Raw genomic sequence first — 18,297 nt, 5'->3', positions numbered from 1 at the left:
ATAATTTGTAAGCAACAAAAAAAAGATTTGGAAATAATAATCATTTTTATTTATTTTTTTCCAAAATTATCAAAAATGGTACTAATACATTTTTGATAGGCTTTGCAGTCTACTCCAGGGCCCTCCAACGTGTCTGCACTCTCTTCTACTAAAACTCTCATCCTAAATAAGGCTCTAATTTCCAAGGCAGCTGTGGTTCTCCTCAGAAATTGCTGTAGGCCGCTGCAAATGGCTATTATAAAGAAAAGTACACTGACAGTACCAGTCCGATAGCATATCACCAGAATACAACCAGAGACAAAGTCAAATATATATGTTGATTATATATGGGATACATTTTTCTTTAGCTTAACATAAGGAATAGCTTATAGTTAACTAACCTTTACTAATTCGCTGTACTATACACTTTGTCGAAGACAGTTGAGCTCATCAGCTACAGTAAAGCTCATCCATAGTACTTTCACCATTGGATAAAGCCTCCAGGTTTTTTCGGAAGATGAAGATAATTATTCATATAATATAAAAATAACTTGATAATTGGCTTGGAAGAAAATATTCAATTAACAAAAATCCATTTACATGATTTATTACAAAGGATGGAAATTTCCGAATTTTACTCTATGTATCCGACTTGAAGAAGAAAGCTAGAGTATGTTGACGTCAAGTTGAGAGCTGACATAGCTCTTAGCGACAGCCCACAGAATATATCCAGAAACATATATATAGAGAGTTAGACCAGGTTTTAGAACGGCTGCCATGTTAGCATCCATTTAGAACTTTACTCTTGAATTTGTTGGTGTTGATGTAACAATACGAGAGCACCTCCGACAAATGACCTATGAAATGACCCACTGTAAACAAGCAAAACAGAGCAGCGAATTGAACAGACTTTCTTAGTGATTAGCATTCTGGATAACGTGTTGTATCTTCAACAAATTGCATATCTGCTTTCACGCCTTGCTTTCAGCCTCCCATGTGGCGCAGTGGTCTAAGGCGTCACTACACCTGCATTGCTTGCTGTTTGGGGTTTTAGGCTGGGTTTCTGTACAGCACTTTGAGATATCAGCTGATGTACGAAGGGCTATATAAATACATTTGATTTGATTTGATACCAGCTGTAACCGGGAGTCCGGTAGGGCGGCGCACAATTGGCCCAGCGTTGCCCGGGTTAGGGGAGGGCTTTACTTGGCTCATCGCGGTCTAGCGACTCCTTGTGACGGGCAGGGTGCCTGCAGGCTGACTTCGGTCGTCAGTTGAACGGTGTTTCCTCCGACATATTGGTGCGGCTGACTTCCGGGTTGGGCGGGCATTAAGAAGTGCGGTTTGGCAGGTCATGTTTCGGAGGACGCATGACTCGACCTTTGCCTCTCCCCAGCCCGTTTGGGGAGTTGCAAGATAAGATTGCAATTGGATATCACGAAATTGTGAGAAAAAAGGGCAAAACACAAACAAAAAGAAGAGAAATTTAAAAAATAAACAGCACAAATGGAAGCATTAATATTCACTTAATAATCGCTATGGAGGAAAAGGTGGCTTCTCGGAACGTATGGCTGTGAACTCTCTATATATATGGCTGTGAATATATCTATTATTGATGAAGACTGCCAAGCCTAGTTTGTGGACATATTTTATGCTGCATGATGCTTTTTAGTCACTTGCTTTACAGTATTAGCCTACCAAGAAGCTTGGCTGATATCAAAATGGCAGTGAAATCGTTTGTTTTTCCAGTTTTCGGTTGCTGTTTTGTTTATTTTGATGATACCTTTTTAGAAATAATACTTGACAAGAAAGTAGAACACAAGCATATTTTCTGCTGATATTCTAAAGCGTTGTAGAATGCTGATGGGGGGACTGAATGACCCACTAACCTTTAATTGAGTCAACTCATACGGTACCTACAGTACATACAGTACCAGTCAAAAGTTTGGACACACACACTCATTCAAGGGTTTTTCTTTATTTTTACTATTTTCCCGTTTGTAGAATAATAGTGAAGACACCAAAACTATGAAATAGCACAAATGGAATCATGTAGTAACCAAAAAAGTGTTAAACAAATCCAAATATATTTTAGATTTGAGGTTCTTTTAAGTAGCCACCCTTTGCCTTGATGACAGCTTTGCACACTCTTGGCATTCTCTCAACCAGCTTCATGAGGTAGTCACCTGGAATGCATTGCAATTAACAGCTGTGCCTTGTTAAAAGTTAATTTGTGGGATTTCTTTCCTTCTTAAGGAAAAGTTGTGTTGTGACAAGGTAGGGGAGATATACAGAAGATAGCCCTATTTGGTAAAAGACCAAGTCCATATTATGGCAAGAACAGCTCAAATATGCAAAGAGAAATGACATTCCATCATTACTTTAAGACATGAAGGTCAGTCAATCTTGAAAATGTCAAGAACTTTGAAAGTTTGTTCAAGTGCAAAAACCATCAAGCGCTATGATGAATCTGCCTCTCATGAGGACCGACATAGGAAAGGAAGACACAGAGTTACCTCTGCTGCAGAGGATAAGTTCATTAGAGTTAACTGCACCTCAGATTGCAGCCCAAATAAATTATTCACGGAGTTCAAGTAACAGACACATCTCAACAGCAACCGTTTAGGGGAGACTGTGTGAATCAGGCCTTCATGGTTGAATTGCTGCAAAGAAACCACTACTAAAGTACACCAATAATAACAAGAGACTTACTTGGGCCAAGAAACACGAGCAATTAGACTGGTGGAAATCTGTCATTTGGTCTGGAGTTCAAATTTGAGATTTTTGGTTCCAACTGCCGTGTTTTAGTGAGATGCAGAGTAGGTGAACGGATGAGCTCTGCATGTGTGGTTCCCACAGTGAAGCATGGAGGAGGAGGTGTGGGGGTGCTTTGCTGGTGACACTGTCAGTGATTTATTTAGAATTCAAGGCACACTTAACCAGCATGGCTAGCACAGCGTTCTGCACCGATAAGGCATCACATCTGGTTTGCGCTTAGTGGGACTATCATTTGTTTTTCAACAGGACAATGACCCAACACACCTCCAGGCTGTGTAAAGGCTATTTGACAAAGAAGGCGGGTGATGGAGTGCTGCATCAGATGACCTGGCCTCCACAATCACCCGACCTCAACCCAATTGAGATGGTTTGGGATGAGTTGGACCGCAGAGTGAAGGAAAAGCAGCCAACAAGTGCTAAGCATATGTGGGAACTCCTTCAAGACTGTTGGAAAAGCATTCCAGGTGAAGCTGGTTGAGAGAATGCCAAGAGTGTGCAAAGCTGTCATCAAAGCAAAGCGTGGCTACTTTGAAGAATCTAAAATATATTTGGATTTGTTTAACACTTTTTTGGTTACTACATGATTCCAAATGTGTTGTTTCATAGTTGTGATGTCTTCGCTATTATTCTACAATGTAGAAAATAGTAAAAATAAAGAAAAACCCTTGAATGAGTGCGTGTGTCTGAACCTTTGACTGGTAAAGTACATGATATGATATATGAAGGATGGTCAAATGTGGTTCTTTATCCTCAGCACACAAAGCTGGGCAAAACTGGTTGAAATGACCTAATGATAACTTCATGCTGAAATTACATCATGATGACCTGTTTCTAGTTGTAATGATGTCATTTTAACCTGTTTACTCACTGGGTTATTGTTCTTCTCACAGAACAGAGTAACTGCTGTTTTCTCTTATTTTGATGGAACATTTTTGGGGAAATCTGTTGTATTGACAACTCAGGTGATGTCAAAGCAGTGAGGTGACAAAAATAAACAAATACTTATCTCAGATTAATTTAAAGAAAACGCTGATTGGATAATAGTCAATGGCCGTGTCCGAAGTCTCGCCTACCACTTACTAAAAATACTTAATGTGGGCTAATCATACTACATACTTTTTTAGAAAGTACTGTGTAGTAAAAATGTATACAGTAAAAATAAATATCAACATACTATTAAGTATGTGATGATGGGTATGCTTAGGCAAACAAACTGTGAAGGGAAATAAGTGGCCACTCTTTACACATTTTTTGTTGCTTAATAAAATATATATTTTTAGAAAAGCAGTGTTTTCCCCCTCTGTTGAGTTAAAATTAGTGTATTGAATTATATTTTATTTCTATATTTTTTTGTAGTTAACTCTACACTGTAATGGAAAACTGTAAATTATACGGTAATGTTTTGTATTATCAACAGTAAAATACGTTTTATTGCAGCATACTGTAAATTATGGTGAATTGTGGGAAAATGTTGTGGCCTGGGAAATAATTGCTGTATTTTGAATGGTTCTGTAATTTCACCCCACAGAATACAGTGCCGTACCGTATTTTTGCAGTGCCAAAAACCTTTTGACCGCTAGTGAGTGCATGGTATTGTTGTTACTGATGCATTAACATATTTTGTGTCGTGCCTTGTGAGAGGCTATATTTGTTGCACCCTTAAGTTAGAATGCTGTACCAATTTAATTCGTATGTGGTTACAGTGCCCCATCAATTAAACATTTACAGGGGACAGATTGGAGTGGCAGCGTCTTAAACCTTAAATGGTTGAGCATTTTGCCATGTCCTTTTGGTTTGTTTTCCCTGTAGTCGCTGCAAGTTTGGAAGCCTTTGTTAAGGCCTCTAGAAGTGCAGTTGATATAAAACACCAAATATTCATTAATATGCTGTAAAGTTTGTAAACACTTGATTTAGCAGCCAACCTGCTTGCACCAATCCCTTGTAATTACAGTAAAATACTGTCATTACACAGTACTTGCTTTGATACCATGTAATATGAAATACCAATTTACTGCCAAATTCATGGTAACTTCTGTACAGTGTTGGTATCTTATTTTAATCAAAAATTGAAACTAAATGGCATCACACGTTACTTTACAGTGCTTTTGGGAAAGTATTCAGACCTCTTGACTTTTTTCCACATTTTGTTAGGCTACTGCCTTATTCTAAAATGTATTACATATTTTTTTCCTCTCATCAGTCTACACACAATACCCCATAATGACAAAGCAAAAACAGTTTTTTAGACATTTTTGCTCATTTATAAAAAACATGACATTTACATAAGTGTTCAGTCCCTTTACTCAGTACTTTGTTGAAGCACCTTTGGCAGTGACTACAGCCCCAAGTCTTCTTGGGTATGACACGACAAACTTGGCACACCTGTATTTGGGGAGTTTCTCCCATTCTTTGCAGATCCTCTCAAGCTCTGTCTTCTTGGATGGGGAGCGCTGCTGCACAGCTATTTTCAGGTCTCTCCAGAGATCGGGTTCAAGTCTGGGTTCTGACTGGGCCACTCAAGGACATTCAGAGACTTGTCCCGAAGCCACTCCTGCGTTGTCTTGGCTGTGTGCTTCGGGTTGTTGTCCTGTTGGAAGGTGAACCTTCGCCCCAGTCTGAGGTCCTGAGCACTCTGGAGCAGGTATTCATCAAGGATCTCTCTGTACTTACCTCCGTTCAACTTTGCCTCGATCCTGACTAGTCTCCCAGTCCCTGCCGCTGAAAAACATCCCCACAGCTGCCACCACCATGCTTCACCGTACGGATGGTGCCAGGTATCCTCCAGACCTGACGCTTGGCATTCAGGCCAAAGAGTTCAATCTTGATTTCATCAGACCAGAGAATCTTGTTTCTCATTGTCTGAGAGTCTTTAGGTGCCTTTTGGCAAACTCTAAGCAGGCTGTCATGTGCCTTTTGCTGAGGAGTGGCTTTCGTCTGGTCGCTCTACCATAAAGGCACCATAAAGGCCTGATTGATGGAGTGCTGCAGAGATGGTTGTCCTTCTGAAAGGTTCTCCCATCTCCACAACTCTGGAGCTCTGTCAGAGTGACCATCAAGTTCTTGGTCACCTCCCGGACCAATGCCCTTCTCCCCCGTGTGCTCAGTTTGACTGGCCGGACAGCTCTAGAAAGAGTGTTGGTGGTTCCAAACTTCTTCCATTTAAGAATGATGGAGGCCCATGTGTTCTTGGGGATCTTCAATGCTGCAGACATTTTTTGGTACCCTTCCCCAGATTTGTGCCTCGACACAATCCTGTCTCGGCGCTCTACGGACAATTCCTTTGACCTCATGGCTTGGTTTTCGCTCTGGCATGCAATGTCAACTGTATAGATATAGACAGGTGTGTGCCTTTCCAAATCATGTCCAATCAATTTAATTTACCATAGGTGGACAACAATCAAGTTGTAGAAACATCTCAAGGATGATCAATGTTAACAGGAAGCACCTGAGCTCAATTTCGAGTCTCATAGCAAAGGATCTGAATACTTATGTAAATGAAATCAAAATTTTAATTTTTTTTTTCGCTTTGTCATTATGAGGTTTTGTGTGTAGATTGCTGAGGATCTTTTTTTTTCATCCATTTTAGAATAAGGCTGTAACGTAACAAAATGTTGGAAAAGTCAATGGGTCTGAACACTTTCCGAAGGCACTGTATATATTCTCACTATGATGAGGCTTTGGGTGTAGGTGCCTCCTTTCATTTCTGCACCAAATCATCTCCCAAAAAATGTATGTACCATAGACTTGCATTGGATTGCTCCAATCATACTCACCTTAAATTGTACTGCTTTATTAAATCAGTAAATTATGAATGTTTAGGCTCCCCTAATGGTATATACAGTATATAACTTAATTAGATTATACATTACTTTTTCTTAAATTATTAAATATTAAATATATTTACCTCAAAATTGTTTTGCTGGAATGACTTAGTTTTTGTTTCGAGGAAAAATATTAGATTATTAGTTGAGCAAGAGGTTTGGCAGCCAGGGAAAGTGTCCCAAGTAAAATTGGTGACATAAAGTGGTTTCTGTGAGAAATATAGGCAGGGGGTTAGATAGCCCACGTTCGTCCTTAGAATGCATAATCTAATGTTGTTTCCCACCATTCCATAATTTTGGTATAGCGTGTCCTCTTACCTGATTATCAGATGATTATCAGCTGTTGTCAAATACACGTGGGTATGAAAAGACAATTCTCTTCCTCAATAGCATGAAAAGCCGAAAATATTATGACCTGGCATTTAAAGCATAGCATTTTCTTTTAAACTTTATATACTAAAAAACATTATATTAGCATACCCAAAATGCTTACTATTTAGACCGCAAGTATGGGTATTCGGGCAAGTCCATTAAGAATAAATGGATTGGATTATGTATGAAGTAAATTCACGCAGGAGCGTCACTGAGAATATAGCAAAAATGGTTTCTTATTATGTCAACGATATATTGATTAGGTGCATGACGCCTTATTAGTGGTCCATTTTTGCCACTAGTCGGCATCGTAATGGTTTCGTTTTTTGGTGCATTCAAGACAACTGGGGAATCTGGTAAAAACTGAAAAATTGTGTCGTCATTGATCTCTTCATGTCGGAGAGATCGTGACTCTAGGAAGATGCCAGAGTTTCCGATTTGTAATTCCAAGTTGAATGACAGTTTAAAAAAAATCACAGTCTGAGCTCGTTTTTTTCAGAGTTCCCAGTTCTATTGAATGCACTGATGTCAGAGTTCTGCGATTTGCTTGTTCCGAGTTCTGAGTTCCGAGCTGTCTTGAACACACCATAAGATGGGAGCATATTATAGAATGAGAGGCAAAGCCTGTTGTACCACTAGTGCAGGCTTGGTCTAAACCAAAAATGGGCCCTGGGTATGTGAGAGGTGAGTCGCGAGTTATGAGAATACATCTATAATCACACACTATTTTGTTCTTAATTTGGGTTGTTGGATGACAATTTGGGTCACCGATGTTCAATTTCACATTTGCGTCTCGAGCTGAAAAGGTTTAAGTACCCCTAAAGTAAAGAGTCAACAGAAGCCCCTCAGGGGTTTCGGTTCCATGTTTGAGGGGACTTTCTGGTTTCAAGAGTAAGAGACATTCCGTTTCCAGAAATGTTTGGAATCCTCCTGCACTTTATGGACCCATTGCTTCAGCCACTGTGAGTTCTGCCTGAGGATGATGCCTGTCCTGAAGGTAAAATAATATGATTCTGTCTTCAGTAATGCTCTGTAGGTTTGGAGAAAGAGTCTGACTGTAGTAGGGTTGGGCTAAGAAGGGGTAAGAGTCTGGCTGTAGTAGGGTTGGGCTAAGAAGGGGTAAGAGTCTGTGCTTCAACCTAACGACAATAAAATACAAGAAAAGAAGAAAGGAAAGGCCACAGAGTGGCAATGGCATTGAATTGTTTCTGTTCAGCCTTGGAGTTTAAATGACCTGCATGTGGTTGGTTTCGATTCCTGCCTGCTTGTGCCTCTGTCCTCTTATCATGGCCCCCTTGTTGTGCTGCTGTGCTTCCTTTCTTTCTGTTCCTTTCTTTCTTATGGATTTTCACTGTTCTGTTTCGTCCTCCCCCTCTAGTTCAGGTGTAATCCACCATTGGCCCTGCTGGCTAGAAGTGCAAATCTTTTGAAAGGCAAGATACTATAGGTCTCTTCCTGGTTCAATAGTGATATCTCTTCCTGGTTCAATAGTGACATATTATCTCTGTCATATTTTTCTCTGACTAACTGTATAAAGCCATTGAGTGTCTCAATACAGTGTCTCAGAACAGAGGGGGATGGCTCTTTAATATTTCTTGTTCGTTTTGTATTTAAAAATGTGTTGTATGTGTTCAGTTGTTGAAATTTGTCTAAAGTTTGACTGTCTTTAACGAATGAAATGTAAATTTAAGTAACATTTCTGTGATTATGTTAATGAAACTACTTTCAGTATTCTATTTGCCAAGATTTAATCAAATGTCCGTTTTTCAGCCCACCTTCTTAAAGACAATTTTACCTTTCTGATATACACTGAGTATAACAAATATTAGGAACACCTTCCTAATATTGAGTTGACCCCCCCAACAAAACCTTTGTCCCTCAGAACAGCCTAAATTTGTTGGGGGTATAGACTCTACAGAGTGTCAAAAGCATTCCACAGGGATGTTGGCCCATGTTCTCTCCAATGCTTCCTACATTAGTGTCAAGTTGGCTGAATGGTGGAGCATTCTTGATACATAGGGGAAACTTGAGCGTGAAGAACCCAGCAACGTTGCAATTAGTATGGGGTATGGGCCTGGCACCTACTACCATACCCCGTTGAAAAGCACTTATATTTTTTGTCTTGCCCATCCACCCTCTGAATGGCACACATACGCAATGCATGTGTCAGTTGTCTCAGGGCTTAAACATAATTATTTAACCCGTCTCCTCCCCTTCATCTACACTGATTTGAAGTGGGTTAAACAAGTGACATCAATAAGGGATCATAGCTTTCAGCTGGATTCACCTGGTCAGTCTATGACATGGAAAGAACAGGTGTTCTTAATGTTTTGTATAATCAGTTTACAATGTGCATTCGGGAAAGTATTCAGACCCCTTGACTTTTTCCACATTTTACTTTACAGCCTTATTCTAAAATGGATTAAATTGTTTTTTGTTTGTTACCCTCATCAATCTACAAACAATACCCCATAATGATAAAGCAAAAAACTGTTTTTTTAGACATTTTTTCAAATGTAAAATTAAAAACTGAGTGCACATTTACATAAGTATTCTGCTCCTTTACTCACTAATATGTTGAAGCACCTCGAGTCTTCTTGGGTATGACGCTACAGGCTTGACACAGCTGTATTTGGGGAGTTTCTCCCAGTCTTTTCTGCAGATCCTCTCAAGCTCTGTCAGGTTGGATGGGGAATGTCGCTTCACATTTATTTTCAGGTCTCTCCAGAGATGTTCGATCGTGTTCAAGTCCAGGCTCTGGCTGGGCCACTCAAGGACATTCAGAGACTTGTCCCGAAGCCAGTACTGCGTTGTCTTAGCTATGTGCTTAGGGTCGTTGTCCTGTTGGAAAGTGAACCTTCGCCCCAGAGCAGATTTTCATCAAGGATCTCTGTACTTTCCTCCGTTCATCTTTCCCTCGATCCTGACTCCCAGTCCGTGCAGCTGAAAAATAGCAGCATGATGCTGCCACCACCATGCTTCACCGTAAGGATGTGGCCAGGTTTCCTCCAGACGTGACACTTGGCATTAAGGCCAAATAGTTAAATCTTGGTTTCATCAGACCAGAGAATCTTGTTTCTCATGGTCTGAGAGTCTTTTAGGTGCCTTTTGGCAAACTCCAAGCAGGGTGTCGAGACTTTTACTGAGGAGTGGCTTCTGTCTGGTCACTCTACCATAAAGGCCTGATTGATGGAGTGCTGCATAGATGGATGTCCTTCTGGAAGGTTCTCCCATCTCCACAGAGGAACTCTGGAGCTCTGTCAGAGCATTTGTGTGTTGGTCACCTCCCTGACCAATGCCCTTCTCCCCCTGATTGCTCAGTTTGGCCAGGCAGCCAGCTCTAGGATGAGTATTGACGGTTCCAAACTTCTTCCATTTAAGAATGATGGAGGCCACTGTGTTCTTGGGGACCTTCAATGCTGCAGACATTTTTTAGTACCCTTCCCTAGATCTGTGCCTCGACACAATCCTTTCTCGGAGCTCTACAGACAATTCCTTCAACCTCATAGCTTGGTTTTTGCTCTGACATGCACGGTCAACTGTGGGACCTTATATAGACAGGTGTGTGCCTTTCCAAATCATGTCCAATCAACTGAATTTACCACAGGTGGACTCCAATCAAGTTGTAGAAACATCTCAAGGAAGATCAATGGAAACAGGATGTACCTGAGCTCAATTTTGAGTCTCATAACAAAGGGTCTGAATATTTATGTAAATAAGATATTTCTGATTTTTATTTTTAATACATTTGCAAAACTTCCTAAAAACCCTTTTTCGCTTTGTCATTATAGGCTATTGTGTGTAGATTATTTTATTGAATCCATTTTAGAATAAGGCTGTAACGTAACAAAATGTGGAAAAAGGGAAGGGGTCTGAACACTTTCCGAATGCTCTTTACATAACATATAACATGTTTTAAACTGGGTGGTTTGAGCCCTGAATGCTGATTGACAGACATCCGTGGTATATCAGACTGTATACCAGGGGTATGACAAAACATTTTTACTGCTGTAACAACATTGGTAACCCATTTATAAGAGTAATAAGGCACCTCTGGGGTTTGTGATATATGGCCAATGTACCACGGCTAAGGGCTGTGTCCAGGCACTCTGCGTTGCGTCGTGTCTTAGCCATGGTATATTGGCCATATACCACACCCACTCAGGCCTTAATGCTAAAATACAAACTGTGTATTATACTGATAACATTTACATTCGTATTGTATGTGATTAAATACCCAGCTCAGGCATTAGGTTTTAATATGTGTATTATAATGGCTGCTCAGAACAATCCATTCCCTTCAAACAATATACTGTTAGTTGAATACTGTCTGATGAAGGAATGGCCTTAAAACAGACAGGATAGTACAGTACAGTACTGTAGCTATAGCATCGTTAAAAAATCGCAATCACCTTGTTTGGGAACTTCAAGACACTTCAAGTATACACACCTTCTGCATCACCTCTTGGTTTGTGCGTGTGTGCGTACGTTTGTCTGTTCGTTCGTCTGTGTGTGTGTGTTTCTCCCTCTCCAGGCCTGAAGACCATTGTCGGTGCTCTAATCCAATCTGTGAAGAAATTGTCAGACGTTATGATCCTCACGGTCTTCTGTCTCAGTGTCTTCGCTTTGATTGGACTACAGCTCTTCATGGGCAACCTACGGCAAAAATGCGTGATTTGGCCAATCAACTCCACCGAGAACTACTTGGCCAACGGCAGCAAAGGCTTCGACTGGAATGAATACATCAATAACGACAGTAAGTAGCCTAGTCACAGTCAAACACACCAGGGTTGTGTTCTGTAGAGCACAGTGGCACACCATAGCAAAAGGTTTCAATTCTCTGGAAACCTTTGTCCTATATCCCTCTACATAGCTAGAGAGAATGTTTTTTTTATGCTGTTCTGTGTGTGTTTCTTTCACCAGCCAATTTCTACTTCCTGCCTGGACAATTGGATGCCCTTTTATGTGGCAACAGTTCAGATTCTGGGTGAGTACCTACTCTGTCTGTCTGTCTGTCTGTCTGTCTGTCTGTCTGTCTGTCTGTCTGTCTGTCTGTCTGTCTGTCTGTCTGTCTGTCTGTCTGTCTGTCTGTCTGTCTGTCTGTCCTCTTCAGACCCACTCTTCTCTTATCCTTTTATTAAACCAGACAACTGTACGATACGGCAACCATGATGTTTTTGTTTGTACAGTGCATTTTGAAAGTATTCAGACCCCTTCACATTTTCCACGTTTGTTACGTTACTGCCTTATTCTAAAATGGATTAAATAAAATTAAAATCCTGATCAATCTACACACAATACCCCATAAGCGTAAACTGTATTTTTTTTGCAAATTTATTACAAATAAAAAACAGAAATACTTTATTTACATAAGTATTTAGACCCTTTGCTATGAGACTTAAAATTGATCTCAGGTGCATTCTGTTTCCATTGATCATCCTTGAGATGTTTCTGCAACTTGACTGGAGTCCACCTGTGGTAAATTCAGTTGCTTGGGTCCAACAGTTGACCGTGCATGTAAGAGCAAAAACCAAGCTATGAGGTCAAGGGAATTGTCCGTAGAGCTCCGAGACAGGTTTGTGTCGAGGCACAGATCTGGGGAAGGGTACCAAAAAATGTCTGCAGCATTGAAGGTCCCCAAGAACACAATGGCCTCCATCATTCTTAAATGGAAGAAGTTTGGAACCGTCAATACTCGTCCTAGAGCTGGCTGCCTGGCCAAACTGAGCAATCAGGGGGAGAAGGGCATTGGTCAGGGAGGTGACCAAGACACAAATGCTCTGACAGAGCTCCAGAGTTCCTCTGTGGAGATGGGAGAACCTTCCAGAAGGACATCCATCTATGCAGCACTCCATCAATCAGGCCTTTATGGTAGAGTGACCAGACAGTAGCCACTCCTCAGTAAAAGGCACTTGACAGCCCACTTGGCCCACTAAAGACTCTGACCATGAGGGACAAGATTATCTGGTCTGATTTAACCAAGATTAAACTCTTTGGCCTAAATGCTAAATGTCACATTTAGAGGAAACCAGCACCATCCCTACAGTGAAGCATGGTGGTTGCAGCATCATGCTGTGAGGATATTTTCAGCGGCAGGGACTGGGAGACTAGTCAGGATTGAGGCAAAGATGAACGGCGCAAAATACAGAGAGATCTTGATGAAAACCTGCTCCAGAGTGCTCAGGACCTGAGACTGGGGCGAATGTTCACCTTCCAACAGGACAAAAACCCTAAGCACACAGCCAAGACAACGCAGGAGTGGCTTCGGGACAAGTCTCTGAATGTCCTCCCAGCGAGAGTCCGGACTTGAACCCGATCGAACATCTCTGGAGAGTCCTGAAAATAGCTGTGCAACAACACTCCCCATCCAACCTGACAGAGCTTGAGAGGATCTGCAGGGAAGAATGGGAGAAACTCTCCAAATCCAGTTGTGCCACGCTTGTAGCGTCATACCCACTAAGACTCAAGTCTCCAACAACATACTGAGTAAAGGGTCTGAATACTTATGTAAATGTCATATTTCAGTTTCTTATTTTTAATACATTTGCAAAAATACAAATACAGTTTTAGATTTTTAATGATGGGACATTGTTTGGAGATTGATGAGGGGGGGGGGTTGAATCAATTTTAAAATAAGGCTGGGACATAACAAAATGTGGAAAAAGTGAAGGGGTATGATTACTTTCCAAATGCACTGTATACAGTTGAATGAGTCATTGAATGGCTGTGTGGCCCTCTCTCCTCTCCCCCCAGCCGCTGCCCCGAGGGCTACACATGCATGAAAGCTGGGAGGAATCCAAACTACGGTTACACCAGCTTCGATAGCTTTGGATGGGCTTTCCTGGCTCTCTTCAGACTCATGACACAGGACTTCTGGGAGAACCTCTACATGCTGGTGAGTATGATATACATTATGATAAACAGTATGGTATACATTATTATAAACATTATGCAGTATGATATACAGTAGGACATACAGTATGATATAGGGTAAACAGTATGATATACAGTATTATATACAGTATACACTACCGTTGAAAAGTTTGGGGTCACTTAGAAATGTCCTTGTTTTTTAAAGAAAAGCTATTTTTTTGCCCATTAAAATAACATCAAATTGACCAGAAATACAGTGTAGACATTGTTAATGTTGTAAATGACTACTGTAGCTGGAAACGGCTGATTTTTTAATGGAATATCTACATAGGCGTACAGAGGCCCATTATCAGCAACCATCACTCCTGTGTTCCAATGGCACGTTGTGTTAGCTAATCCAAGTTTATAATTTTAAAAGGCTAATTGATCATTAGGAAACTCTTTTGCAATTATGTTAGCACAGCTGAAAACTGTTGTTCTGATTACAGAAGCAATACAACTGGGCTTTTTTAGACTAGTTGAGTATCTGGAGCATCAGTATTTGTGGGTTCGATTACAGGCTTAAAATGGTCAGAAACAAAGATTTTTCTTCTGAAACTCATCAGTCTATTCTTGTTCTGATAAATGAAGGCTATTCCATGCGAGAAACGGAAGATCTCGTACAACGCTATGAACTACTCCCTTCACAGAACAGCGCAAACTGTCTCTAACCAGAATAGAAAGAGGAGTGGGAGGCCCCGGTGCACAACTGAGCAAAAGGACAAATACATTAGTGTCTAGTTTGAGAAACAGACGCCTCAGAAGTCCTCAACTGGCAGCTTCATTAAATAGTACCCGCAAAACACCAACATCTCAACGTCAACAGTGAAAAGGCGACTCCGGGATGCTGGCCTTCTAGGCAGAGTTGCAAAGAAAAAGCCATATCTCAGACAAGCCAATAAAATATTAAAATTTGCAAAAGAAAACAGACACTGGACAGAGGAAGATTGGAAAAAAGTGTTATGGACAGACAAATCTAAGTTTGAGGTGTTCGCATCACAATGAAGAATATTTGTGAGATGCAGAAAAACTGAAATTATGCTGGAGGAGTGCTTGATGCCATCTGTCAAGCATGGTGGAGGCAATGTGATGGTCTGGTGGTGCTTTGGTGGTGGTAAAGTTGTAGATTTGTACATGGTAAAAGGGATCTTGAAGAAGGCAGGCTATCACTCCATTTTGCAACGCCATGCCATACCCTGTGGACGCCGCTTAATTGGAGCCAATTTCCTCCTACAACAGGACAATGACCCAAAGCACAGCTCCAAACGATGCAAGAACTATTTAGGGGAAAAGCAGTCAGCTGGTATTCTGTCTATAATGGAGTGGCCAGTGCAGTCACTGGATCTCAACCCTATTGAGCTGTTGTGGGAGAAGCTTGACCGTACAGAGGCCCATGGTACGTAAGAAGTGCCCATCAAGCCAATCCAACTTGTGGGAGGTGCTTCAAGAAGCATGGGGTGAAATCTCTTCAGATTACCTCAACAAATTGACAACTAGAATGCTCAAGGTCTGCAAGCCTGTAATTGCTGCAAATGGAGGATTCTTTGACGAAAGCAAAGTTTGAAGGACACAATTATTATTTCCATTAAACATCATTATTTATAACCTTGTCATCGTCTTGACTATATTTCCTATTCGTTTTACAATTAATTTCAAGTATGTTTTCATGGAAAACAAGGAGTTTTATAAGTGACCCCAAACTTTTGAACGGTAGTGTATATCTATGATATTGTATCTCTATGCTGGTGAGACAGGCTTGTTGTTTCACATGGTCATCCTTTACCAAATTATATATTGGTTTGGTTTTCACTTTTGAGTCAAATGCAAAATGTGTTGTCCACATATTCAGCTGTCCGATTTGCTTAACTTTGGGTGATATTATACATTACATCTTTACACCCCCATTACAGTATAGATTACAGCACAGTATAGCAATAATGCCTGGGGGAAGGGAGGATAGTATTTTCTTATACCTGAGATACAGGGAAAATGGCACCCTATTCCCTATATAGTGCACTACTTTTGGCCATATATTTTCTTGGGATTTTTGTGTCTGATGGTGTCTCAAGGAGAGTGGAATATGCAACTGGCCAATAGTAGTGCACTACATATAGGTATCGAATGCCATTTCAGACACATGCAAGGACAACCGCTAGTAGAGAACACTGGATTCCTGTCAAGAGAAAGATATCCCTCCCACCTTCCACCTGCTACTGTATGACCCAAAGACTCCCCATCCTCCAGTCCAATATAAATACTGTGTTCTCCGGGCTCAACTCGCACAGGCTTTCAGCCTAGCAGCTTCACCTCCATATGCTGGCTCTTGGATCGACTCATGCTGTCTTGCAGCTCAGCGTTCTCATATTCATACTATGGCTCTTTGCTCAATTTATCCTTTTTTACAGTTCAGCAATTTAATCTACATACTGTGGCTCCTGGCTCGACTCATGCTGCCTGTTTTACAGCCTAATCTCCACACTGTGTCTCCTGGCTCGACTCATACTGCCTTCTTTACAGCCTAATCTCCATACTGTGGCCCCTGGCTCGACTCATGCTGCCTGTTTTACAGCCTAATTTCCACACTGTTGGCTCCTTATTCCATAGTGCACTACATATTTAGGGTGCCATATGGGATGCAGCTCCTCAGCCAGACAGGCTCTCTAGAATGGTGGAAAGAGACGCTTAGGCTTTGTCATACGGAGCAGAGAGGGCAGGAGTGGTCAGAGGGAGGAGAGGGAAAGGATGAGGACCTGGGGATTACAGTATGGGAAATCAAGGAGACTACGTCTGCCTCCCAAATGGCACCTTGTTCCCTATATAGCGAGACACTTTTGACCCGGGCCCATAGGGCTATGGTTAAAGTAGTGCACTATATAGGGAATTGGGTGCAGTTTGGGATGCAGGTTACATGGCTTCTTCTCTCTTAGCTCAGAAGAGACCCGTTTTTTGATCAGATCTCCAAATCTACTGTTGTGCACGTGCCAGTGTTCGCTCATCTGAGCTTTGTAATATGGAGACTCAAGTCACCGTTTGCATTCATCTGTATTCCAGAAGGATATTTGTGCTCTCCTGTTTTAAATCAAGATACTACAGTACAATATGTGCTGGTTTTCTAAGGAGGAAAATCTGAAATGATCTGAAATGATTTCCCAGTGTATTGTATCAGATTGTCCGACCATTATGGTTCATCCTAGCATTTAGATTATGCATGCATTAACTACCCGCTCAAAAATGACCAGGTTTTAAGATTGCAGCTCTGTATCCAGAGTATGCTCAGGTGTGTGTGTGTGTAGAATATTTGGTCTGCAGTACATTTACATTGTGGTCATTTAGCAGACGCACTTATCCAGAGCGACTTACAGTGAGTGCAGTCATCTTAAGGTAAAACATTTCAAAATGTTTTTAAAATGTTAAGATAGCTTTGAGAGACAACCGCATATCACGGTCTTGGTGAGACAGTTATTTTATGGACTCTGCTGTCCTAATGTCAGGGGGAAGTCTATGTGTGGAATAGGAGGACAGTAGAATTCCTGTCCTTTTGGCAGTTTGTGCTCTTACCCTGTCTTGCTGGGGAGTGTCGCAGTGTGTTGTGTTGAATATTCTTACCAGCACTACATGTAAACCGCATCCATAATTGATGGGGTAGGGAATTGCTTCTGCCAGAACCCAGGAAGTCCTCTCTCTCTGCCTCAACTCTGCTCCCTACAGACCATACACCCTCTTTTGAAGGGCCCTAGTGCAGACCATACTTTACTCCCTCTTTTGAAAGGGGAACTAAATGTGCATCCAAAATGGCAACCTATTCCCTAAGTGGACTACTTTTTTCCCTAGTAGACTGAAATATTTCCTCTGCATTTATATAGTAGAAAACTAGTACATGACATGGATAATGTAATATATACATGGAATTATGAATAGTACTATGAACCATTTAAGCGACGGGCTATTTTGAAAGGCTGCTTTTAAAGGTATGCTGGAGTCTTCTTTGTCTGCTGCTCTGTGCTTCTGCTCGAGCCTCTTAATCCTCTCTCCGCTGGGGATAGCATCCCAATTCACTGAAATCATTGGGCTTCAGTTAGCTAGCTCGCTAGCTCGCTGGTGGAGTGTGCTTCTACTGCACTGCTTGGAAATCTAGGTCAAAATGCAGATATTGGGGAGTTGTGCCCATGCTGGGAAACTAATACACACACACACACACTGGGAACCTAGCGAAATGCAGTCAGTGCATGGAAGTGCTTCTGGCGCTGGCACACCCAAGAATAATTCCTACTTCCTAGTTTCAAATCAGTTATAAATCATTGATTATCAGCGTACATAATGTACATGACAGTGAATTTGAATCAGCATCACGCTCTAGTATGCAGAAGGGGATCTAAATATAATTGATTGTGTTTAAAGTGAGGAAGTGTTACAGTAGATTCTACATTTCCACACA

General features: G+C 41.2%; 1 protein-coding gene across 8 annotated transcripts in view; it reads left to right on the top strand.

Annotated features, from left to right (window-relative positions):
* The window catches only part of LOC118360150 (sodium channel protein type 8 subunit alpha-like), a 90,891-nt gene that overhangs the window by 32,522 nt on the left and 40,072 nt on the right, over nucleotides 1–18,297 (top strand). For all 8 annotated transcript variants that reach the window (XM_035739356.2, XM_035739353.2, XM_052482524.1 and 5 more), the window contains exons 7-9: nucleotides 11,485–11,706; nucleotides 11,874–11,937; nucleotides 13,704–13,845. In XM_035739356.2, the coding sequence (XP_035595249.2) occupies nucleotides 11,485–11,706; nucleotides 11,874–11,937; nucleotides 13,704–13,845 (428 nt within the window). The remainder of the gene's footprint in view (nucleotides 1–11,484; nucleotides 11,707–11,873; nucleotides 11,938–13,703; nucleotides 13,846–18,297) is intronic.

The sequence above is a fragment of the Oncorhynchus keta genome, chromosome 27 (assembly GCF_023373465.1).
Source record: "Oncorhynchus keta strain PuntledgeMale-10-30-2019 chromosome 27, Oket_V2, whole genome shotgun sequence".
Taxonomy (NCBI): domain Eukaryota; kingdom Metazoa; phylum Chordata; class Actinopteri; order Salmoniformes; family Salmonidae; genus Oncorhynchus; species Oncorhynchus keta.
Note: the sequence above shows the minus strand (reverse complement) of the source record. Positions and strands in the feature narration are given on the sequence as shown.